The 27027-nt window shown below is 41.8% G+C and overlaps 1 protein-coding gene across 1 annotated transcript; it reads right to left on the bottom strand.

The window, feature by feature from the left end:
- On the bottom strand, window positions 1-27006 carry LOC139566719 (transcriptional repressor RHIT-like). The gene is made up of 7 exons (XM_071387988.1): window positions 26469-27006; window positions 25933-26057; window positions 25564-25740; window positions 21768-21914; window positions 6177-6288; window positions 5852-5961; window positions 1-2505 (listed from the first exon to the last, which is right to left on the bottom strand). The coding sequence occupies exons 1-7, from the start codon at window positions 26734-26736 to the stop codon at window positions 1576-1578; spliced, it is 1869 nt and encodes a 622-aa protein (XP_071244089.1). The 5' UTR covers window positions 26737-27006; the 3' UTR covers window positions 1-1575.
- Window positions 27007-27027: the final 21 nt, after the last annotated feature.

Raw genomic sequence — 27027 nt, 5'->3', positions numbered from 1 at the left:
CTGAGGCCATTTCTTTATTCTAAATGATACACAGGCAAATAAAAAGGGCATGACAACATGATTTCTCATTTATTAACAGATTTGATCACCTATTTTTTTAGTACATAAAGGAACAGGTACCACCTGATTATGCCGAACAATGTTGGGGGGGAGACATTATATTTGTTATGAATAGAACATAGGCAAAACCAGATTCAGAGGGGACATGTAGTGTTACACTTCAATGACAGTGTTTTGGCTATGCTAGCACACCAAACAAGTCTGTATCATGTAAGAATATGAGCGTACCCAGATGCTCAAACGAGGACCTAGTAATCCAAAAAACCCTCTTACCCCAATACACTACACATAACTATAATACACTAAATGACCAAAAGTATGTGGACAACTGCTCGTTGAACATCTCATTCCAAAATCATGGGCATCAATATGGAATTGGTCCCCCCCTTTGTTGCTATAACAGCTTCCACTCTCCTGGGAAGGCTTTTCCACTAGATGTTGGGACATTGTTGCAGGGACTGGCTTCCATTCAGCCACAAAAGCATTAGTGAGGTCCTGCACCTATGTTGGGCAATTAGGCCTGGCTCGCAATCGGTGTTCCAATTCATCCCGAAGGTGTTGAGGTCAGGGATCTGTGCAGGCCAGTCAAGTTCTTCCACACCAATCTTGACAAACCATTTCTGTATGGACCTCGCTTTGTGCACAGGGGCATTGTAATGCTGAAACAGGAAAGAGCCTTCCACAAACTGTTGCCACAAAGCACATAATTGTCTAGAATGCCATTGCATGCTGTAGTGTTAAGATTTCCCTTCACTGGAACTAAGGAGCCCAAACCATAAACAGACCCAGACCATTATTCCTCCTCCACCAAACTTTACAGTGGACACTCTGCATTCGGGCAGGTAGCGTTCTCCCTGCATCCGCAAAACACAGATTCATCCATTGGACTGCCAGATTCATCACTCCAGAGAACGCATTTCCACTGCTCCAGAGTCCAATGGCGGCGAGCTTTACACCCCTCCAGCCGACGCTTGGCATTGCGCATAGTGATCTTAGGCTTGTGTGCGGCTGCTCAGCCATGGACACTCATTTCATGAAGCTCCAGATGAACAGTTTTTGTGCCGACGTTCCTTCCAGAGGCAGTTTGGAACTCGGTAGTGAGTGTTGCAACAGAGGACAGACAATTTTTATGAGCTATGATCTTCAGCACTCGCCGGTCCCATTCTGTGAGCTTGTGTGGCCTACTACTTCGTGGCTGAGCTTTTGTTGCTCCTAGACATTTCCACTTCACAATAACAGCACTTACAGTTGCCCGGGGCAGCTCTAGCAGGGCAGAAACGTGATGAACTGACTTGTTGGAACGGAGGCATCCTATGATGGTGCCATGTTGCAGGTCACTGAGCTCTTCAGTATGGGCCATTCTACTGCCAATGTTTGTCTTTTGAGATTGCATGTCTGTGTGCTCGATTGTAAACACCTGTCACCAATTTGAAGGGGTGTCCACATACTGGTCATGTAGTGTATGTCAGCTAAATAATGGTTCCCAGATATCCCCTGCGTAAAACTCATACACTTCTATGATTTCTTCCCATTGTGGACACTCCTATGTCTGATAAGGTTATTCTGGAAGGAGAAGCTCTTGTAACACAGCTTACACTTAAAGGGCCTCTCCTTGGTGTGAACAGTCTGGTGCTTCTTCACATAGTTCGCCTCAGCGAAACGCTTCCCACACGTGAGGCAGGCGTACGGCTTGTCGGCGTCCGTCCTAATGCTTGGCCTCCCAGGTTGTGACCCAATGACACCAGAGGAGGTAGAAACAGGAGCCACCGCCCTCAGGTGGTTAGTCTTTGAGCTCCCTCCTTGACCTCTAGCCATTGTTTGAATGTTGTTGGGATTGTGTGCTGTGTTATAGGCTAGGTACTTCTCGTGGTGAACGTCCATCCTGACCCTGTCTGTATTTGTGTGGTAACCATGAGGTAGCTGAGGAAGGCTGGACCCAGGCTTCCCATGAACCCATTCACCAGGCATTAGACGAGACCCTGAAGACAGACTTCCTGATAGACTACCGCCAGGGGGATCTCCCACCACTCTCTGTGAAGGCTGAAGCCCAGGGTGACCTGCTCTGTTCATCATGGATACTGTGGTGTTTGTATCATAGGAACAGGAGGGTCTATCTCTATCAGCCCCAGGCCCTGCTCCATCCCTACACTGAGACTGTGAAGAGAAGGGTCTGGGCTGCAGACTGTATCCCTGACTGGAGCCTCTGTCTTTCTGATGACCACCAGGACTCAGGTTGTTCAGTCCACCTGTCCACTGGTTGTGTTCTGTGTGGTGGTGGAGTCTCTGTCCCTCTTGGTTTGGTCCTAGTTGCGACTCGGGAAGGAAGAGTGACGGCTCCTGAACCAGGGTCCTGATCCGGGGCCAGGGTTTGTGACCAGCCACCTCAGAGGCCCAGTCTCTCCCGTCAGCAACACCGGACATCAGCAGGTCCTCATGGACTGCAGACTGTAAACACAAATTGAACAGAAGAACATATAAAGGTTTATATAAGGAACTCTTTGCTGTACACACAGAAACATGATATTATAAAATGTTAACCACAGTCAAGCCCATCTTTAACACTGTGATTTAAGTACCTAACAATATGGAGCCATTCAAGTTTACTATAAAAAAAAATGTCCACGTGTTGATTCAAGAATTAAGTATAATGTTTTGGTTCGACTGAGATAAGAGAAACTCAGTCCCGGTAATAATACAAAAATAACCAAGTCAGTCAGCACAGAATCAATTTTGTATTTAATTTCAACAAAATGGTCATACACTCACATAATGTTGTACTTTTATTACACAAAACGATACGAATCGATGTGAAGTAGAATAACTTTTCTCACTATGGTAACACTTCCTGTAAATCTGGTAACTTCCCTTTGATAAAATTAATTTTAGAATACTTTGGAAAAGGTTCAACATGACATTACACACAGCTTCACTACTTTATGTCCTGTGAACATTAATTAAAGGTCCAATGCAGCCGTTTTTATCTCAGTATCTAATCATTTCTGGTTAACAACTAGTACCTTACTGTGATTGTTTTCAAAAGGTCAAAAAGAAACAAAAATTGCTTCTTAGCAAAGAGCAATTTCTCAAGCAAGAATTGAACTAGGACTGTCTGGGAGTGGCGAGGGGAAAACTGAAAACTAGCTGTTGTTGGCAGAGAGGTTTGGCGCTCTCTTATTGGTCTATACACTAACTTACCACCTGGTGCTGTCACTAGGCAGGGCCAAAACTCTATCCCACCAAAACAGCTCCTACACTAAAAGGGTATTATAATTTTCCCAATTTCAAAGTATTATTCTAACCTCAGTGAGAAAATATATCTAAATATCTCACATTTTTGATTGCACTGAGCCTTTAAGGCACGATCATTTCCCCATTGTAAAAGTATCAACCTATAGGGACACAGTGTCACTTTTCATTAGTGAAGCATTTTTACAGACACCATCACACCAACCATCACCTTATCATCTACTCTGCCTCATCATACTCATTCTTTCCTCAGTTCTTCTCATCCAGTTCTCTCTACATCCAAAATGAACAGAATTAACTAACTAGTACTACATTACATGTCACTATACTCTATACATGGGCCGTGTGCATTTTCTGCTGGTGTATCCTGAGGTAGCTCCTCTGAGAACCTCTTCCTGCAGTGAGTACAGGCAAACGGTCTCTCTCCAGTGTGGACCTTCAGGTGCATCTTCAGCTGGTGTTGGTGGGGGAACCTATTCTCAGATTGGGGGCAGCTGTAGGGTGTCTCCCGTGTGGACCCTCTGGTGCCTCCAGGTTGAACAAGTCGGAAAAACTGTCCCCGCACAGGTGGCAGCTTAACACCCCCACAACATGATGCTGCCACCCCCGTGCTTCACGGTTGGGATGGTGTTCTTCGGCTTGCAAGCCTCCTTTTTCCTCCAAACGTAACGATGGTCATTATGGCCAAACAGTTTTATTTTTGTTTCATCAGACCAGAGGACATTTCTCCAAAAAGTATGATCTTTGTCCCCATGTGCAGTTGCAAACTGTAGTCTGGCTTTTTTATGGCGATTTTGGAGCAGTGGCTTCTTCCTTGCCGAGAGGCCTTTTAGGTTATGTCGATATAGGGCTTGTTTGACTGTGGATATAGATACTTTTGTGCCTGTTTCCTCCAGCATCTTCACAAGGTCCTTTGCTGCTGTTCTGGGATTGATTTGCACTTTTTGCACCAAAGTACGTTCATCTCTAGGAGACAGAACGCGTCTCCTTCCTGAGTGGGTGACGGCTGTGTGGTCCCATGGTTTTTATACTTGCATACTATTCTTTGTACATATGAACGTGGTACCTTCAGGCGTTTGGAAATTGCTCCCAAGGATGAACCAGACTTGTAGAGGTCTACAATTATTTTTCTGAGGTCTTGGCTGATTTCTTTTGATTTTCCTATGATGTCAAGCAAAGAGACACTGAGTTTGAAGGTAGGCCTTGAAATACATCCACAGGCACACCTCCAATTGACTCAAATTATGTCAATTAGCCTATCAGAAGCTTCTAATGCCATTACATCATTTTCTGGAACTTTCCAAGCTGTTTAAAGGCACAGTCAACTTAAATCAGGTTGGATGGGGAGCATCGCTGCACAGCTATTTTAGATCGGTTCAAGTCCGGGCTCTGGCTGGACCACTCAAGGACATTCAGAGACTTGTCCCGAAGCCAAGGCAACGCAGGAGTGGCTATGTGCTTAGGGTCGTTGTCCTGTTGGAAGGTGAATCGTCGACCCAGTCTGAGGTCCTGAGCGCTCTGGAGCAGGTTTTCATCAAGGATCTCTCTGTACTTTGCTCTGTTCATCTTTCCCTCGATCCTGAATAGTCTCCCAGTCACTGCCGCTGAAAAACATCCCCACAGCATGATGCTGCCACCACCATGCTTCACCGTAGGGATGGTGCCAGGTTTCCTCCAGACGTGACTCTTGGCATTGAGGCCAAAGAGTTGAATCTTGGTTTCATCAGACCAGAGATTCTTGTTTCTTATGGTCAGAGTCTGTAGGTGGCTTTTTGGCAAACTCCAAGCGGGCTGTCATGTGCCTTTTACTGAGGAGTGGCTTACGTCTGGCCACTCTACCATAAAGGCCTGATTGGTGGAGTAATGCAGAGATGGTTGTCCCTCTGGAAGGTTCTCTCATCTCCACAGAGGAACTCTAGAACTCTGTCAGAGTGACCATAGGGCTCTTGGTCACCTCCCAGACCAAGGCCCTTCTCCTCCAATTGCTCAGTTTGGCCGGGCGGCCAGCTCTAGGAAGAGTCTTGGTGGTTCCAAACTTCTTGCATTTAAGAATGATGGAGGCCACTGTGTTCTTGGTGACCTTCAATGCTGCAGAAATGTTTTGATACCCTTCCCCAGATCTGTGCCTAGACACGTTCCTGTCTTGGAGCTCTACGGACAATTCCTTCTACCTCATGGCTTGGTTTTTGCTCTGACATGCACTGTCAACTGTGGGACCTTATCTAGACAGGTGTGTGCCTTTCCAAATCATGTCCAATCAATTGAATTTACCACAGGTGGACTCCAATGAAGTAGAAACATCAAGGATGATTAATGGCAACAGAATGCACCTGAGCTCAATTTTGAGTCTAATAGCAAAGGGTTTGAATACTTATATAAATAAGGTATGTTTTTATTTGTATTAAATTTACAAAGATTTCTAAAAACCTGTTTCACTTTGGCATTATGGGGTATTGTGTGTAGACTACTAGGAATATGTTTTGGGGTTGTGACTAATAGTGTTGTTCCCCAGCCCAGAGTTGAGGACGCTGTACCATCCACTGACCTCCACTATCTCGCTCTGCTCAGTGATGTGGTCCCCTGGGCCCTTGGCTGCGCCCATCTGGGATTCCAAGATGGCTGCCCAGTCTCCCTTGTTAGGCTCCAGCCAACCACCTGCAGGAAGAGGTTACAAAATAGACATTTACAAACATGGCAGAGAAAACTCTAAATATGGAGTTTGAGTCAATGTCCTGGTCAAGTACATAAATGATGTGTGTAAACATAAGTTGTATTGATTTTATTTTATAAATGAAGAAAATAGCCAGGTGCATCACTATTCCAATTGAAGATCTATTACTGTATGTAGGCTATATGTATTTCTCCCTTACCTTGCTCCCCCATTTTTAGTCCACTCAGCAGATCAATGTTCTCTGGTTCGTCTTCTATTGTCTCCACTTTGACTATCAGCAGATCAGGCTTCCCATTCTCCATGTCTACTGACTGTAAGAGATACAGAGTGAGAGGATGTTGGATCAATAAATCTGATATGAGCACCCTGCTGTGGAGAATCTTCTGATTGAGCAATGAAGGATTGCTATGAGTACTATGCAAACATGTTAGTTGACTTGATACGATGCAAACCTGTTAGTTGATTTGATTACATGACACTCTTTAAAGAGATGAATCAGATGAAATCGTGGATACCATTATTGTCTCTGTGGCCAGTATGCAGGCAGTTAAGAGGTATTCAGCGAACCAATGCTAACTAGCTTGCTAGCTGTGCCCGAAGACTTCCAGTGTTTGCCGCTAAGCTAGTTAGCACTGGTTCACAAAATTACCTCTAACTTCCCTTTTAATGGTTTGATAATTCAAAGGCAGGGTACCACACTTAATACAAAATCAATCAAGACCTGGGTCCTTATTCACAAAGAGTCTGGGAGTAGGAGTGCTGATCTAGGATCTTTCCAACTAATCTTATTCATTATTATCTTAAAGGAAAAACTGATCCTAGATCACTCCGACTCTGATGCCACATTCAAAACAATTGGGAACTCGAAAAAATATGAAGTCAAATCATGACATTGGTGATCTTCAGATCGGAAAGTCTGAGCTCTTGAAAGAGACCCGAGTTGGAATTTGGGGTTGGATGACCGTTCAAATCGATTTTTCCCAGTCGGAGCTTGTTTTTTCCCCCCAGAGTTCCCAATTGTTTTGGACGCACTGAAGTGGGAAGTCTGAGATTTCCGAGTTCCCAGTTCCGAGTTGTTTGTAACGCGGCATGAGAGCCCACTCTATGGTTCATCCTATGGTACTACAGTCATGAATTTTTTAGACGTGTGTGTATATATATATATATTTTCATGGCCAGTCCACAGATTTCATTTTCTGAATTGAACATAATTTCATGGAATGTGAAGTCTATGGCACATCGCATTAAAAGGAAACAAATATATATATATATTTTTTAATAATATTTTATTATAAATTAAAATGTGTCATAGCTAATGTTCCCTCAGCTGCACGTCCAGCAGCTCCCCGAGACTAACCCGGACGACACTGGGCCAATTGTGCGCCGCCCTACGGGACTCCAATCGCGGCCGGTTGTGATACAGCCTGGAATCGAGCCAGGGTCTGTAGTGACGCCTCTAGCACTGAGATGCAGTGCCTTAGACCGCTGCGCCACTCGGGAGCCCTAATAAGCTAAGTAGACAATTGGCAGAGGGTAGCATCGTTTGTGTGATTCTCTAATAATAGTATGGGAATAATAATGCTTTTTATTGTGTAAAGTGGTTTCTTGCATCAAACAGAACATTTTCAGTCACCTCCTTGTCTGAAGGACAAGTGGATAAACAGGTTAATGTCAGGCCGTGCATGTTTTTTTTAAGTCTCACGGAATGTAGGCATTGAACACCACATGTTGGCTGCTACTGTAGGCTGAATGATATAATAGCTATTAACATGTTAAAATGTTATGGGATGCATTTTCTCCATTGTTTTTGATGGTAGGTCACTCTGGTAGGCCTACATTATGATCAAATAGCCACAGTAGCCTACATGGCCACTGTTAAACTGTAACTTTTAAAGCAGGTACAGCCTCAGTGTTCAGAGTACCGGCGTGCTGGAAATTGCACAGAATTTTTTATGCTCAAGCTTGCGCTCAGCAGACCTGAAATTTGCTCAGTGCCCAACATTTTTTGAGGGAACATTGGTCATAGCCCTGTTGCAAGAAACTAATTTAATGGGACAAGACATGGAAGAAATTTAAAAAGATTGGGATGGAGAAATACATTTAACATCTTACTCAGCCAAAGCAAGGGCAGTGGCAGTGCTGTTCAAGAATACAGTGGCTTTCACGCTCCACTTTTCAGTTTTTTATACTTTTTTGAAACAAGTTATTTTTTTCATTTCACTTCACCAATTTGGACTATTTTGTGCATGTCCATTACATGAAATCCAAATAAAAATCGATTTAAATTACAGGTTGTAATACATCAAATAAGGAAAAACGCCAAGGGGGGAATACTTTTGCAAGGCACTGTACTAGTAAGCACAAGCTAAAGTCTCAGTATGTTGAGCTCAACGGTCCGTTTATTTTTCTACATGTTATATTGGGCAATGCAGAAGTGCTCATTGTGAATATTTATAGTCCTAATGAGGATATGCCTTTGCTTTTTTTCTGATATTCAGTGTCGACTATACAATTTCCCTGAAATACCATGTGTTATAGGAGGGGATTTTAATCGAATATTGAATGTGGATAAGGACAGATAAAGTAAGAAAGAGAACAAGGCTGAAAACTACTCCATAAAGAATGCTACTGGTACAGTATTAACTGGGGGGGAAACGTAAAACTAACTCTCTTATCGATCTATTAACTAATCTACTGCCTGGTGATGTCACAAGGCAGGCCAACACTCCATCCGTCCAAAACATGCAGAAATTTCAGGCGGTCTTTTCAAAAGCTCTTACTCTAAAGGGCATTATTATTTTCACAATTTAACAGTATTAATCCAACCTCATAGTAGGAATATATATATAAAACACTGGAAAATCACAATTTTGACTGCACTGGGCCTTAAAGAATATCAATATAACAATCACTAAATGTATATGCAATTCAAAGCAACCCCTCAAATTAATGATGCCAAAATATAAAGGAGCAGTGTCGATTTTGGATGTAAATCTTGGTGGGGCACAAAAAAAAATAAAGAGTGGAATGCATGCCAGCAGAGCCACGACATAACACAACACTAAACAAAACATGAATTGCACTATAACGGTGACAAACGGCCTACATAAAGCTGTCCCAACAGCAGTCCCAACATCTTACCACTGCTACACCTGGCTATCAGCGGAGCCTTGTCTGGCAACGAAACAGTTCATTCAGCTTCATTTACTGTTTAAAAAAAATATATAGCTGCAATTGCTGGCTTGCTTAAACAAATGTGGTTTCTAATGACAATTGAGATGTACAAACTATGGCATAAGGGGACGACAAGCGCATAAGAGGCAATCTGTCATTTCGGTTAAGACATTAATGAGCGAGCTAGTATGGACATAGTCAATATAACTATTTGTTTAGCACTTGAAATGTACAGTGACGAAATTCAGAACATGGGCCATTCTTACAGTGTTCTCCCTGTACACCAAGTCAAAACCATAGGATAAATAAAGGGGGCCTATAAGCAGACAATGAAAGCTCTTACAATATTCAATGATGACATTTCTCTAAAACTCATGTTTCATTGACAGCATGGCCAATGTTGAATGTTTATCATTTTAAACTTGTAAAAGAGCCTCTTAATCCCAGATTTGTGACCACATAGCCACTGTCACTGATTCCTTCCAAACCGCTCATTGTTGAATTTGCGATTTCCAACTTGTTGTGTAATGTTTATGGCCGATGAGCACGGATACATTATCTATAATTTCTCTTCATATGACGAGTAAAAAGGATTTGCCAGTAGATTGTCGACTTGATTCATGATGATGACAGCTAGCTAAGATTTTGATATATGATGTTGACATAATCAGTCCAATCAAAGCTACTGTACATATAACATGATTTGACGTCATTTTATCTGCGGCCAATAACCTTGAGCCTTCTTGGATGGGCAGTTCTAATGTAACTCTATGGCAGCACCCAAGGGGCTAGAATATTCTAGCTCTCCCCTTAGACTTGGCGGTGACATGGTGTCCCCATGAGTGACAGAACACTGAGCCAATCACGATGCAACGCTCCGTATTTTCTGCTGGCTTGCCCCACCACCACAGAAAGCACTGAGCTAGGCTGAAACACCTGCATTTTGGAGCTGCCTTACTCAAGAAAACAAAAGAAGAGACCATGTTTGTATGCTGCTTTATTAACTCAATGATATATATTTTTTGTACATTGTTTGCAAACTGATATGTGACACGTATTAATGCCAAAATAACATGCAAAACAGGCAGGTGGGGCAGAGCCTGAATGACGGGTCGCCACTGTAAAGGAGGCATGTCACTTCCGGATATTAAAACATATTAATTGTCATATGTAACAAGACAAACTGGCTCAAAATAACTTCCATCTTGGTTAGCAATTGATTAAGAAATGTCTCACCCAATACCACTAAGATTGATAGCATACAGAATACTACCTGAATATCTGAAAGACCATCCAACAATTTCTGCTGCTTGGAACGTTAAAATTGTTGGAAATAAATGTGCAGTCTCATTATGTACCTCTTTTCAAGCAACCAGCTGGAGTAACCCACAGATATTAACCAATCATAGAACCGTATTGTGGAGAGCAGAGGAGTCTGGTGGGAGGAGTTATAAGTGGAAGGGTTCGTTGTAATGGAATCAATGGAACGGTATCAAACATATGGAAACCACATGATTGACTCCGTTCAAATTATTCCATTCCAGCCATTACAACGAGCTCCTCCCGCCAGCCTCCTGTGGCGAATAAATTGGCTAGAGATGGGAGTTTGGACCGTGTCTGATTTGTATAAAGATGGTCAAATTATGGATCTGAATGAACTGAAGGATTTTAGTATACATTTAGTAACATTTTAGTATAATTTAGATTGTACAGGCTTTCAAGTCAGCAGATAGAACAATTGCATTTAAAAATGATTTGAATGAATTGGAAAGTTTCATAAAGGATGTTCATTCCAAAAACCACTTAACATCCAGGGTATATACATTCTTAAACTAAAAAACAAGGGTACTACACCCTCCCTTAAGGGAAAAATGGGTTAAAGATTTAAAGATGAATATACAAGAAATGGAATGGAAAAAGGTGTGTAAAACCGTTTTTAAAAGGTGCAGAGTTCTAAAACACAAATGGTTCAGATTAATAGAATCAATAGAATTGACTGAACTCCCTGTAAAATATACAAGGCAAAAATGACAACTGACAGCAAATGTTGGCGATGTAAATCAAAAAATGCTGGGCTTGAACATGTGTCCTAAATTGGAAGCATATTGGAAAATAATATTCTCTCGATTTCAAGTAGCACAAGAAAATAGACTACACACAAATGCAGCCTTTATCTTGCAGGGAATAAACCACCCAGAAAATACACCAAATGCTTCCATGCTCAGGACACTAACTCTCATTATTAACTGTCATTGTTAAAATTGTCATTTTAAAGCATTGGAAAAGAGCAGCTGCCCTCATTTGCAGAATGGCTCCAACTGTCAATGAACACGGTCAAATTTGAGGAAACGATTGCAAATGGAAATGGAAAGTAAAAAGAATACGATAAAATATGGGCCAAGTTTGAAGCTAAGGTGTCAAACTGAACAAAAACAGGGGGAAATGTATGCCATTTATAATATGTAATTACTACCAATCATGTGTATTGATACTAATTCATTATACCCATCAATAAAATGTAATTCATACAAATCATGTACATAATGAGAAACTGAACTGCTGGCATTTCTTTCTCTCCATAATTGCAGTTGTATCATTCTATCAATTACCTATTTATTTGTTTATAGTTTTAGAATTTTTGTTGGGGGGGAGATGCAAAGCAGGGATGAACATTTTGCTGCCGACTAACTGACCTCATTAACTGGTCAACAAACGGTTAAAAAAAAAAAATCCACAAAATAATGCAAATTAACCTATAGACCGATAAACATGACCGATCAATTGTATTTTCGGCGCTAACCGATTACCGGTCAACCGTTATCCCTAATGCAAAGAAAATAAAGTGTAGAAATGTGCTTTTATCAGTCAACTTTTTTTTAGACCAGGATGAGAGAGAACAATGTTGTCATGTTTGATGTGGTGTTTTGTGTTTGGTTGAGTTTGCTTTTGGCCGATAAAGAAACATGGAAAGACGATAAATAAAACTGTTGCTGGCCAAAACGACCGGGAGAAAAAAACAACATTTAAAAACCATGCTTTTTATTCATTGATGTGAATACCAGTCGATGTAAATACATTGGACCATCATGCTAATAGTCTATAGGTTCATTTGCATAATTTGGTGGAACTAAATTGGCCTGTGTATTTTCGTTAATCATAATGTATCTCATTTCAGCCCAGCCTCACATTCAATTCGCGCATATATGTACAAAATGTATTTCAGCAGATTTCGTGCGTTTTTGTGAATTTTTGGGGTGGTTCAATTCGTTTGAAAATACACGAATTTCTGTGCTACTTAATTCGTGCGAAAATACACGAATTTCTGTGCTACTTAATTCGTGCGAAAAGACACGAATTTAACCAGTAGGCGACACACAAGCCGTTGCAACAACCATAGACGCGATAGCCTGTATTTATTTATTTTACGTTATGAATATATAGATATTTTGTATTTTTTTAACCATAAGAGGTTATATATATATTGTCTTTATTTAATCCCTATTAAAACATTGTGGTTTTATGCCTATATGTACTGTTTTCGATTTTTCTGAACAGACTTTTCAGGATAGAATGAATGTAAGCAATGCATGATGGTTAATGGTGTTTTATTCGGTTGTAGTTCCATGTATTTCTTAAAAAATAAACGTGTAAACCATTTTTATTGAACAGAATGTAACTGAAAATACAATGGCAGCCTTGCCATTGTCCATCAATAACAAAACATTTTTTTTTTCGTATAACATTTGGAGAAACGTATGCAGTCATTGTAGTCTTACATTTTGTTGGCCAACCAAATTTACCAAAACGTTAACCCGTAATAAGGCTAGGGTGGCTGAGTGTAAATACATGGCTCTGAGTGTAAGCACCTTTTCACTAGAAACGTTCTTGTGTTCAAATTACCGTCAGTGCGAAATAGCTAGAAAGCTTTCGTATTTCCACTTGGCTGCACCTACGGTTACGATAACGATAAATCAAGTGCAATACCTGCGTCGACCTGTGTCGAGCAGCAAAACACCGGAAAGCTTCTAGCCTACCGGAAAGTTACAAGAAGAACAAGAATTAGTTACCTCATCCGGTCATGTGACACTCTGGATGCCCCCTAAAAGCAATTTCAACCGTTTTGAAAAATGACGCCTGGTAAACCCAAAAAAATACCAGGTGCATGAAAAGTTTGGACTTAGAATATTTTTTGAAAACCTCCATAAAACACTCAGGCCATTGACTCGAGAAGAAAAAACATAAAATATTTTCCAGAAGAAAAAACAGAATATTTTTTGAAAACCTCAGGCCAGCACCCATTGATTTGGGGCGGTAGTATAGCGCTCCCAGAGCGGGTATGGAAGTCTGGATCCCCCCTAAAAGCATTTAAGGCTCCGTGTGTCTTTAAGCACCATACTTTTTCACTCCATCCTTGCTGTGTGTGTGTGTGTGTGTGTGTGTGTGTGTGTGTGTGTGTGTGTGTGTGTGTGTGTGTGTGTGTGTGTGTGTGTGTGTGTGTGTGTGTGTGTGTGAGAGAGCTTTTCTTTGACATCTGTTTAGCGAAATTACTGATTTACAGTTCATGAGGGTTGACCGATTCACACATTTAAAGTTTTGGAAAGATCTGACTTTTTTAAACCTTCGAAACAGCACCTATGACCCCATTTTAAGGCACTTCCGGTTGGCACAGGAAGCTATAAGTAAATACATATCCTGATCGGGGTATGCTTTTACAGAATCCTGAGTTTTAAGTCTATACGTTAAGAACTGACTGATTTACACAGGGTTGAATGCACTATATATCACAAACTGCTGGTTGGGTATGGCAAAACACTTTTAGGGTGATTTTATCACTTCCGGTTGCTCCAGGAAGCTTAGAATCAACACAGGTAGACCTCATAGTGGCTTGATGGATTGTCATTGAAGACAGGTTCATAAGACATTCATAACCCACATAGGCTTCAGGTTGAATTTAGGGGTGCAGGCAATGTGTTCCTATGGGGTGAGATGTCATTGTAAACTGTTTGATGGAAACACCTTCTTTTAACTGTTAAGGGTTAATGCCACACGGTCAATGTTAGGCTTGCACAGAGACCTTAGGAACGTCCCTGAGGTCAAATTGTGCTTCTAAACCTTAACAGTTCTCTCTCTGTCTCCCAAAAGCAAAAGACTTGAAATGTAGGTCAAGGGTCATCTTCTTGTCACTGTCGCTGCGCTCAGACCGAGCAAGCTACGGTCAAGCGGGGCATCTCGTTGAACTCGGCACGGCTATGGTGATGTCATTTTTAGTGGTGATTTCAGAATGCTATTTTGGTGGTTTTTCACTGTTGAAACATATTGCAAATGCACAAAAGTCAACTAGCAAGTCAGTGTCCATCAGCCAATTAGATATTTTCAGACACCAAACTGATACCATCTGACTCCAAACTCACTTTTTCCAACTCGTTTAGAAGCCAACTATCACATATTTCAGAGCAGGCCCAAAATTCACAGCGCCTTCCATTTAAACCATAATAAAACAAATAATACGTAGTTATGTTCTAGCTGCGGGTCCAGTTTTCACATTATGTTTAGCCCTATGTGAGGCGACCTCGAATCCCAAGTTTCGGCTCGATAGGTCATTCGGTGCCCGAGCAAAACCTTAATTGGTGCTGAAATTCCACTTTTTTCCATGCCTTGCTACGGGGTCCTTGAATGAGCTATCGGACAGAAATGTCGAGGTCCGTCTCTATGGGCCGAGCCGGTTTCAATGCACCTAGTCTTGCAACTCTGGGACTTTTCTAAATGTCACCATTTTGTAATGCTCAAAATGAATTGAAGTCAATGCAAATGCACCGAGGCTTTTTATCGGTCCGAGAACCTTCTAGAGCCACATAACTCACCGTGCTTAATCGACCTGAGCTCTAGAACAGGTTTGTAAAGTTTCAGAACTCTAGGTCTGACGGTTCTTTAAAAGTTCAAACAAAAGTAACTATTGCAGGCACTGTCTGCCTCTAAGCCCCTCAGTGTGTCACTCCATCCTTTCTGTGTGGGTGTGTAAATTTTTCCTTGAAATCTGATGGGATGAATGACTGATTTACAGTTCATGAGGGTTGCCTATTCACATATATTAAGTTTTGGAAAGATTTGACTTTTTTAACCCTTCGAAACAGCCCTTTTGACACCAATTATGGCACTTCCGGTTGGCACAGGAAGCTGAAAGTAAACACATATCCTCATTGGAGTGGGCTTTTACAGAATCCTGAGTTTTAAGTCTATACGTTAAGAACTCACTGATTTACATAGGGTTGAATGCACTATTTCTCTCAAACTGCAGGTTGGGTATGGCAAACACTTTTAGGGTGATTTAACCACTTCCGGTTGCTCCAGGAAGCTTAGAATCGACACAGGTAGACCTCATAGTGGCCTGATGGATTGTCATCGAAGAAAGGTTCATAAGGCATTATTAACCCACATAGGCTTCAGGTTGAATTTAGGGGAGCAGGCAATGTATTCCTATGGGGAGACATGTCATTGTAAACTGTTTGATGTAAACACCTTCTTTTAACTATTAAGGGTTAATGCCACACGGTCAATGTTAGGCTTGCACAGATCGGGAGGACCTTAGGAACGTTCCTGAGGTCAAATTGTGCTTCTAACCTTAACGGTTCTCTCTCTGTCTCCCAAAAGCAAAAAAATATGAAATTGAGGTCAAAGGGTCATTTGGGTCCTTCTTCTTGTCCCTGTCGCTGCACTCAGACCGAGCTAGCTACGGTCAAGCGGGGCATCTCGTTGAACTCGGCACGGCCTGGAGATAATGGCAATGCCATTGCAGGCTTTGTGTGTCTTTAAGCACCATACTTTTTCACTCCATCCTTTTATCCCCTTTTCTTCGTGGTATCCAATCGCTAGTAATTACTATCTTGTCTCATCGCTACAACTCCCGTATGGGCTCAGGAGAGACGAAGGTCGAAAGCCACGCGTCCTCCGAAGCACAACCCAACCAAGCCGCACTGCTTCTTAACACAGCGCGCCTCCAACCCGGAAGCCAGCCGCACCAATGTGTCGGAGGAAACACCGTGCACATGGCCCCCTTGGCTAGCGCGCACTGCCCCCGGCCCTCCACAGGAGTCGCTGGAGCGCGATGAGACAAGGATATCCCTACCGGCCAAACCCTCCCTAACCCGGACGACGCTAGGCCCACGGACCTCCCGGTCGCGGCCGGCTGCGGCAGAGCCTGGGCGCGAACCCAGAGACTCTGGTGGCGCAGCTAGCACTGCGATGCAGTGGCAGAGCTTCGAGACCCACTTAAAAAATGTTCGTCTGAACACACTGCAACTGGATCTGTAACTTTTTTTTTTAACTCCTTTTTGTGAACATGACCAATTTGTCAATGTACGATTTCTCTTAAATTACGATAGATAAATGGCTCGTTCTTTTTTTCCTGACACCGTATGCTTATCTACTTTGACGTGAAGCGGTCAAATTAGCACCCTACTTTACGTTTTTGACCTTTAATCCCAGAAAAATGGCCATAACTCAAAAAGCGTTGAGGCCTCGACGCCATCTTGTTCGGGGCCAACTGTCCATTACGTCTTCGAAATATTTTCCGTTTAGGAGAAAAGGCCACATGCATTTGCAATGTGCTTGTGCATTTGCAATATTATTTATTTTCCCTCTGGTGGGAATTTCCTAGACTGCGGAAAAATGACCAAAATGTGTTATTTTTATAAAACGGAAACCGAACGTCCGAGAGATTTAGTTTGATGACTTCCTGAAAGATCTCTCCCCCGCGCACGGCTCGACGCCGTCCGCAAATTTTAGAAACGTTGCAGGACGTCTAGTAAGGGACCTTACATTTGCAATGTGGCGTTTCTCACTAACCATATTGCGAGTGCTAAAATGTTCCCTTAAGGTATGGAAAGGCCATAAGTGTAAGCCAACATAATTCATTATTTTACATTAACATGTAATACATGCATTATGAAGAAAATGGTGTAATTTAGGCTCCACGAAATATGAAATGGGTTATGAAGAAAATCGTGTATGGTTGCCTACATGACAAAAAGGCGTTCTGATTACAAGTGCACCAGTATCCAAAGTATTAAGCGAAATCAAGCACAGAAAACAGCATTGGCATTAATAAAACTATTTCCCACGAATTAAGTCGCAGGTAAATGTGCGTCTTTTCTCCAAAATTCTGTTCAGCAAGTCTAAAACAGTACATATAGGCATACAACGACACATTTTAAAACATGGTTAAACAAAGACAACATTTCTGTATATTCATGACGTTGAATTAGCCATTAAGAAGAACAAAAATGAAATACAAATTATCGCGTCTACATGGTTGTTGCAACGGCTTGTGTGTCACCTACTGGTTAAATTTGTGTCTTTTCGCACGAATTAAGTAGCACAGAAATTCGTGTATTTTCAAACGAATTGAACCACCCCAAAACACCCCAAAAATGCACAAAAACGCACGAAATCTGCTGAAATACATTTTGTACATATATGCGCGAATTGAATGTGAGACTGTGTTGCTCATTTATCCAACACAACAATCACACCCGCACAGCATACAGAACCTATTTTGAGTGGGATTTCTCCTGTAACTTTCTCCTGGTCTAAAACGTACTTTTATAAGCCCATTCATCGCACTAAAAAATCTAAATGCAATTATGTGTTAACAGTTTTAGTGCACGATTAAAAATATCTACTATTTTTATTTCTCAACTGGTAATTGAAGCGCGCACCATTCAAGTGCAGTCAACAGGCTATCAGCGAGTCACCCACCATTTTACAATGTGAGCAGGAGGCAGTATACATTTTGAAAACATACTTAATTGTTTGAAACCTGAATGTTTTATTTCCTATTATGAGGCATGTCTTACCTTGCTTCAAAGTAGCCTATAGGCAAAATCCGACCTTGGAAATGTGGAGGCTTTTCATTTTTTTAAGACTTCCTACTCCGCGCGCGAGTTTCAAGTTAGGGGAAGCTTACAATTTATCCTACATTTTCTACAGTTCTGGTGTCAGTGACTGCCAGTGACTGGTGCCATGATTTTCTTATGCGCATTTTCGTGGAACAGTTTAATATCAATAACAACGTTTTGGTTTCTCAATCATTGTCACGTGGTTAATCATAAACATCTGAATTAAAATGATAAAAATCTATAAGTTAAAAGTCAACTAATGCGAGATCACCAGTCTCTGCCATATGGACACATTGATACACCATGATCCATTGGCGGCTAAAGAAATGAGCGCATGGAACTCATTGCCTATAGGCCAATAACTTCCATTGCTCTTTCACACCGATGTTTGGTGATAATCGAGGGGGAGATTTGTGTTAAAGATTTTTCAAATAGCTTACTGTGAGGAACTATAGTTTTAATATTATAATTCGCAATGAATGTTTAAAAAACAAACAATTGACAACATTTCCGCTCAGCAGGCCAGGTACGCGCTCCCTCAACAGTAGCAAACCAGACACATGCTCACTCATTGCTCACATGGAGCACTCCAAACAAAAGACAATGAAACGATTTACAAATGTCGTACATGATGCTTATGAAATAAACCAACATTTGTTTCTCACAAGTGTAGCAGGCTGTGAACTCCGCAAACAACGTTTCCACTCCGAGAATGAGAACGGTAAATGACTAATTAATACATGCATTAACATACATATATGTAACCAAATGCTGGGGATTAACGGTACATTAACTACTGGTGACATACACTACATGACCAAAAAGTATGTGGACAAAAGTATGCGTGTCGAAAATGCCAAGCCACTGCTTGGCATTGCGCATGGTGATCTTAGGCTTGTGTGCAGCTGCTCGGCCATGGAAACCCATTTCATGAAGCTCCTGACAAACAGTTCTTGTGCTGATGAACTCGATAGTGAGTGTTTCAACCGAGGACAGATGATTTTTATGAGCTACGCACTTAAGAACTCAGCGGTCCGGTTCTGTGTGGCTTACCACTTCGCGGCTGAGCCGTTGTTGCTCACTTAGTTGACCTTGGCAGCTGTAGCTGGGCAGAAGTTTTACTTACTGGAAAGGTGGCATCCTATGACGGTGCCACGTTTAAAGTCACTGAGCTCTTCAGTAAGGCCATTCTACTGCCAATGTTTGTTTATGGAGAATGCATGTCTGTGTGCTCGATTTTATACACCATCAGCAACGGGTCTGGCTGAAATAGCCAAATCCACTAATTTGAAGGAGTGTCCAAATACTTTTGCATATATATATATATATATATATATATATATATATATATATATATGTGTGTGTGTGTGTGTATATATGTATATGTATGTAATGGGGAATTGATCATCTCAAATGAAAGGGCAAACAATTCACACAATGAATGTGCAACAATTGGCAGGAGACACCTGAGCCATTCTGGAAAGAGACTTCCCTATATCTTTGCCACACACCCCTCCCCTTCGTCTAAACATTTTAAATTACACAAGACACATCTTCACACATATTTTAGATGCTTTTCACTGACCGCAGCAACTCAATCAGCTAGGCCTATTGCCACCCGCTCTGCCAAAATTGTGCGCTTCCTAAAAAGGCATAGACCTACGAGCTTGTGATCTGAAACAATCCACAGCTATTTTGTCAAAGAGGGTAATGATCCTCGATTCCTCTGTGGCAAAGTCAAATGCTTTCTGGTGAAGTATTTTGAATGATTTTATTTATTTCTGTATAGACCGGAGTAATTACACTGAAAAAATATATAAATGCAACAACTTCAAAGATTATACTGAGTTACAGTTCATATAAGGAAATCAGTATATTGGGCCTCAGGATCTTGTCACAGTATCTCTGTGCGTTCAAATTGCCATCGATAAAATTAAATTGTGTTCGTTGTCCGTAGCTTATGCCTGCCCATAAAATGACCTCACCACATCCATGGGGTTCTCTGTTCACATCAGCAAACCGCGCGCCCACACGATGCCATACACGGTGTCTGCCATCTGCCTGGTACAGTTGAAACCGGGATTCATCCGTGAAGAGTACACTTCTCCAGGGTGCAAGAGGCCATCAAAGGTGTGCATTTTCCCACTGAAGTCAGTCACGATGCCAGACTGCAGTCAGGCCAAGACCCTGGTGAGGACGACGAGCATCCAGATGAGCTTCCCTGAGACTGTTTCTAACAGTTTGTGCAGTAATTCTTTGGTTGTGTAAACCCACAGTTTCATCTGCTGTCCGGGTGGCTGGTCTCAGACAATCCCGCAGGTGAATAAGCCGGATGTGGAGGTCCTGGGCTGGCGCGGTTACACGTGGTCTGCGGTTGTGAGGCCGGTTGGATGTACTGCCAAATTCTCTAAAACGACATTGGAGGTGGCTTATGGTAGAGAAATTAACATAACATTCTCTGGCAACAGCTCTGGTAGACATTCCTGCAGTCAGCATGCTGTTGGGTTCAGAAAATATGAAATATACTTATTCATGTCACAGAGAGAGAGATGAGAATGTATAATGTTTACATTCTGTCCGGATATGTTATTGATAGCCATCAGGGATCCTATGGGAGGAGAAGAGACACAGTCTGGTACAAGTCAACATGACAGCTGTGAGTTGGGGAGGAGTGAGGAATTTGGGGCCGAAGTCAGGTCAGATGAAGTGAGGAAGAACAGATATCACTAAGGTTCTGTCTAGCAACAGAGATGCATTGGCTGTTCAGATGTATAGGAGGAGACTTAGTATAGGAGAAAGGGTTAAATATCAGTGCTTGTGTGAATATGTATTTTGTCTGTATGACCCAATGGGTGAATAGACTTGGTTTAAGCTTAAATAATCGTCCGTGAAATTTTATAAGGTTCATTTAGAACCTATCAATGCCAATTGCACGCTCCCTCAAAACATCTGTGGCATTGTGTTGTGACAAAACTGCACATTTTAGAATGGTCTTTTATTGTCCCCAGCACAGTGTGAACCTGTGTGGTGGTCATGCAGTTTAATCAGCTTCTTGATATGCCACACCTGTCAGGTGGATGAATTATATTGGCAAATGAGAAATGCTCACTAACAGGGATGTAAACACATTTTGTGCGTATGGAAAATTTCTGGAATATTTTATTTCAGCTAATGAAACATGGGACCACATGTTGCATTTATATTTTTGTTCAGTATATATAATTTTGGCTAATATATTTCCATTTTCTTTTCTTATTGGACCCACCACTATACCATTTCTCTCCTGTTCTATTGGTTTTCATATCGACTTTCTTTTATTGTTCAGACGCCACAATCCTAGCTATATTAGCAATGGTGTTTAGAATGGTGTTTTCCCACGAATTGCATTTCGGCAAATGTTTGCAAATGTTATTTTCTTGGCTGCTTCATTACATGAGTTGCATGTTCTGTCAAGATGCATTACCATAATCTAAATGTGATTTATGTCATTCTGAGCACCGTGGGTGGATATTAATGGGTTATGCACCCACGGCATATGGGTCCGGTAATTTTCTCAAATGAACGGTTAATATAAAATCTTCCTGGTTACAATGTCCAGTGCCACATTTTCCTAACGGAAATCCTAATGTTTGAAATAAATAATTGTTATGAATAATTTTTTAAGAAGCTGTGGATACGGGCCCTGACCTAATACCATTCAGACAGTAGTTCAGTGGGCTCACCTCAGTGAGACTGTATGTGATCCTGTGCTGCTCAGCTGGTTCCTCTGTGGGTTCAGGAGGAGGTGTTGTTTGGTTGTCCTCCATGACTATGGTCCTCTCAGGGTTCCCCAGACCCTCCTCCTTCACCAGCAGCACCTCCTCCTCCTCCTTGAAGAGACAGGTGACACAGATTACATAGACATACACTCCTCAGGTACATACACACAGTGTTTACCCATCCCCACTACATTTGAATCCTACTGTAGTTACATAATGACTTCATTGTTGTTAAACCCATCATGGTGGACATAAATATGTTGTTGTGGGGAAATAGTCCAAATCCATCAAAAGACAAACCTGACTAAACTATTTTGACGTGTACAGTAGGTGTTTGTTAGTGTGTAGGTCTATTTAGTAAGTGTATATTGGTTATAAAGCACTGTCAGGTGTATGCAGAATAGGGTGAGATCAGATGTATACTAAAGAGTCTTTAACTTGTCTCCTCCACTTCATCTATACTGATTCAAGCGTATTTAACATGTGACGTCAAAAAGAGATCATAGCTTTCACCTGATCAAGTCTGATCCCGTATTGATGTCACTTGTTTCAATCAGCGTTAAAGAAGGCATTTTATGCTTTGAGACAACTGAGACATGGATTGTGTATGTGTGCCATTCAGAGGGTGAATGTGCCTATGAATAGGATATGGTAGTAGGTGCACCAGTTTGTGTCAAGAACTGCAACACTGCTCAGATTGTCACGCTCCAGTTTACCATTTGAAACAAAAATTCAGGTACGTACACACAGATAAACACACTTTCAACATTGAGTGTTTATCCATCCCCACTACGTGCGAGGCCTATACTGTAATTACAGAATGACTTAATTGTTGTTAAACCCATCATGGTGGACATAAATGTTGTGGGTAAAGATGTGTGAGTTATGATAAGTCAAGTCATCAGACAAACCTGACTAAACTATTTTGACATGTACAGTAGGTGTTAGTGTAGGTATATTTAGTAAGTGTATATTGGTCGTCAATAGTTAAGTCACAATTGCACATAAAAATGAATGAAAATTAAACATTTGCTTTTTGGTCTTAATTTGAGGTTAGTATTAAAATCAAATTTTAAAGAGAAATTGTAGAAATAGGTGGTGTTTAGCCATAATTATGACTTTGACTGTCAACTAGTGATGAACCATATTATTGGTTATGAAGCAGAATAAGGTGAGATCAGATGTATATTAAAGGAAGTCTCAATGAAAGTCATAGAATGAAAAGTCTAATTTTGTGTTTATTAAACATACAAGCTTTAAATACACCATATGAAAACAAATTTGTCTCAACTAAAAATCTCCATGAACTTGATGAACTGGATTCATTTTCTCATTAAAAAAGTGTCTTGGGGGGAAAAAATTAAGCAGTTGAATTTAAGTAATATAATATGCTTTCATGAACATCGTATAGCCTATACAGTACAAACACAATTTGAAACAGACTTTAGGCTTACAGTGCATTCAGAAAGTATTCAGACCTTCACTTTTTCCACATTTTACTGCCTTGTTCTAAAATGGATTAAATTGTTTTTTCTCAATCTACACAATAAATACACCATAATGACAAAGCAAAAACTATATATATTTTTTATTTTATTTTTTTGGACATTTCTGCAAACTTATATTGAAAAAAAAACCTCTGAAATATCACATTTACATAAGTATCCAGACTTTCTCAGTACTTTGTTGACGCACCTTTGGCAGTGATTACAGCCTCGAGTCTTTTTGGGTATGACGGTACAAGCTTGGCACACCTGTATTTGGGGAATTTCTCCCATTTTTCTCTGCAGATTCTCTCAAGCTCTGTCAGGTTGGATGGGGAGCGTCACTGCACAGCTATTTCCTGGTCTCTCAAGAGATGTTTGATCAGATTCAAGTCCGTGCTCTGGCTGGGCCACTCAAGGACATTGAGACTTGTCCCGAAGCCACTCCTGCGTTGTCTTGGCTGTGTGCTTAAGGTCATCGTACTGTTGGAGGGTGAACCATCGCCCCAGTCCGAGGTCCTGGGCACTCTGGAGCAGTTTTTCATCAAGGATCTCTCTGTACTTTGCTCGGTTCATCTTTCCCTTGATCCTGATCTCTGAAAAACATCCCCACAGAATGATGCTGCCACTACCATTGTTCACCGTTAGGATGGTGACAGGTTTCCCCCCCCCCCCAGACGTGACGCTTGGCATTCAGGCCAAAGAGTTGAATCTTGGTTTCATCAGACAAGAGAATCTTGTTTCTCATGGTCTGAGAGTCTTTAGGTGCCTTTTTGGCAAACTCCAATTGGGCTGTCATGTGCCTTTTACTGAGGAGTGGCTTCCGTCTGGCCACTCTACCATAAATCCCTGACAATACATTTGCAAACAATTCTAAACCTGTTTTTGCTTTGTCATTATGCATTATTGTGTGTAGATTAGTTTTTATTTAATCCATTTTAGAATAAGTAACAAAATGTGGAAAAAGTCAAGGGGTCTGAATACTTTACGAATGCATTGTATGCCTTATATATTGCAATATATACTGAAATCTGTTACTCTTGTTATTCCAAATGCATCTGTGGGTCTTTTTAGCTGATAACAATAAATTCATCTTCATCTTTAATGCATGGTTTGATATAAACGTCAGAAGCTATTGAATGGAATGGTTACTTTCTATGTTATTGAGTGGAATGTTTTTTCTGCTGGTGTATCCTGAGGTAGCTCCTCTCCGAGAACCTCTTCCTGCAGTGTGTACAGGCGAACGACCTCTCTCCCGTGTGGACCTTCAGGTGCATCTTCAGCTGGTGCTGACGGGAGAACCTCTTCTCACACTGGGGGCAGCTGAAGGGTTTCTCCCCTGTGTGGACCCTCTCGTGCCTCTTCAGGTCACCAGCCTGAGCAAAGTGCATTTGACACTGGGTACAGCTGAAAGGTTTCACCCCTGTGTGGACCCTCTGGTGCCTCTTCAGGTTTCCAGCCACAGAAAAGTGCATATGACACTGGGTACAGCTGAAGGGTTTTACCCCTGTGTGGACCCTCTGGTGGATCTCTAGCTTCTGGGGGCAGCTGAATCCTTTGTTACAGAACATGCAGAGGAACCGTTTCTCTTTACTATTGCCTGACGTGGCTCCCCCTCCATGAGCCTGGTCTCTAGCCCTGTCGTTTGACTTCAATACCTGATCGGAAAGGACATGACTGTGTGAAGCAGAAGGTGCCATCAATGTAGACGCAGGATTGCGATCCCTGAATGCGTGTAAAGGGGAATGGGTGGCAACATTTAGATTTGTCTCCAAGCTTCCCCTGTAATCTAAAAAATCTCTGCCCTGTGAGTGTCCGTCTCCTAGGTGACTATCTGCATTCCATATGGGAGAAGCATCACCCTCCACTTTCACAGTCACTTCATCTACCACTATAACCTCCCCTTTCTTATCTAGGCACCCTTCAGAGTATACACTACTACTGTACCGGTTCCAGTCCCCTCTGGACAGATCAGTCTGTGTCTCTAAACTCAAGGATATGTTGCCAGGGTCCATCTCTGTAGTGTAAGAACAAGACGGATCATCACCACCAGTGTCTAACGCGTCACCATCACCATGGGAATGAACTGTCTTCTGGCTCTGGTGAAATGCCGGTAAATACTCTGAGCAGGGAGCAGGACGACAGCCCAGTCTCCCCAGCCCCAGTCTCTCTGGGTCTGATCTGTGGTCAGATCCTGTGTGTAAGAGCCTTTGTGTTACAATTAATATCTCGGTGTCCATCTCTGACTTGAGGACGGCCTTCGGCGTTCCACTGACCTCTGTGATGCTGGGTTGGGTCCAAGCCTGGGGCACGGTGGTGGTGGCAAGGTCCTCAGTGGCTACAAGGTGCTTTCCAGCCACTCCAGTCTGGATGTCTCTGCTGTGTCTTGGGTCCTCCTCTCCTACAGACCTCTCCTGCTTGACCCCAGGACTTGCAGCCTCTGCATCTGCAGACTGACATAAGAAGAGGGGAGGTTATTACCAGTACTTGAGTAGAATTGGATAACAATGTCATAGGGAAGTCTCACAAGCTCCCCTATGGCCGATAAATATGTATGTCCATGTAAGCAAGTGAATAGCTGAGGGGAGTCTTTCTGAAATAAACTGGCAACATTTTATTTTCTGATGTAATACTATTACACTAACCTCTATCACAATAACGTGCTGTGTTGAGGTTCCACTCCCCTGATCAACAGTGATTGGTTGGTCATCTCTCCATGTATTGTGTCCTGCTGGCTTCACAAAGCTCCCATGGCCTTCAGTGAGATGTCCTTCACATGAGAGAGTGATTGGGGGAAAAGACGTTGTTAGGTTAGCTACTGTCAATGCTCAATGGTATATTGTACACTATTGACAGTTTTGACACTGTCTAGAATTGGCAAGGATGTAAGATAACACTTCGCATAACTTCTTGATATACTATTTATAGATTGATTGTTCCATGCATTATATTGTTTTCAATGAGCAAATAATGGGAAACAAAGTAAATCAGGAATAGTTAGAATATATTAGTGTCTTTCTGCAAGTTAGCTAAGTAATCAGAATTATAGCCTAATATCCAAATAATGATCAAGACCAAATTCTGGTTAACCAGCCATATGTGGTTAACGCATCTAAAGTAACACATGCGCAGATGTGAACGGGGAGACCGACCCGCAGCCTCCACCTTCTGCAAAATGTACCTCTTGCCATTCCTCTGTATCGGTCGGGGATCTTGACACTACTGGGGCGACTGGTGAGGACGCGGTCCCGTGCCACCTTCAGTTCCAGTAGCTGTAGTTTCCTCCGCAATGTCCTGTTTTCTTTCTGGCTTTGAGTTATTTCCAAACGAAACACTGCGTAGTCGTCGTCTACGAGTTTACAGACTTCTGCCACGGCTGCATTCGCTAGCACCTCCATGATGGAGGCTATTTGCGTGTGAAAAGCAATACAGCTAGCCATTGTTAGCATATAGCTAGTTAACGTCCGCGTTACCTACATCTATCAACCAAGTCCTGTTTCAAACGCGAATTAAACACTATTTGGGGTAAGTAGGCGATGCTGTGGAGTTCAATGAGGCATATTGAGTTCTAGGGTGTTAATAAACGTCTAAATAACATCAAAAACCGCCAACTTGGAAATTGTTACTGTTCCCTTCCGTTTACGATTCTTCTTCTGTGGTTTTTAAATGGCGGTTGACAACCAACTTTAATGATGCATTTCCGCCACCGACTGGAGTGTGGATCAGGGAAGGTTTAAAGT

This window comes from Salvelinus alpinus, chromosome 39, assembly GCF_045679555.1.
Source record: "Salvelinus alpinus chromosome 39, SLU_Salpinus.1, whole genome shotgun sequence".
Lineage (NCBI taxonomy): Eukaryota > Metazoa > Chordata > Actinopteri > Salmoniformes > Salmonidae > Salvelinus > Salvelinus alpinus.
The sequence above is the reverse complement of the archived record's forward strand: the minus strand, read 5'-3'. Positions and strand labels throughout refer to the sequence as shown.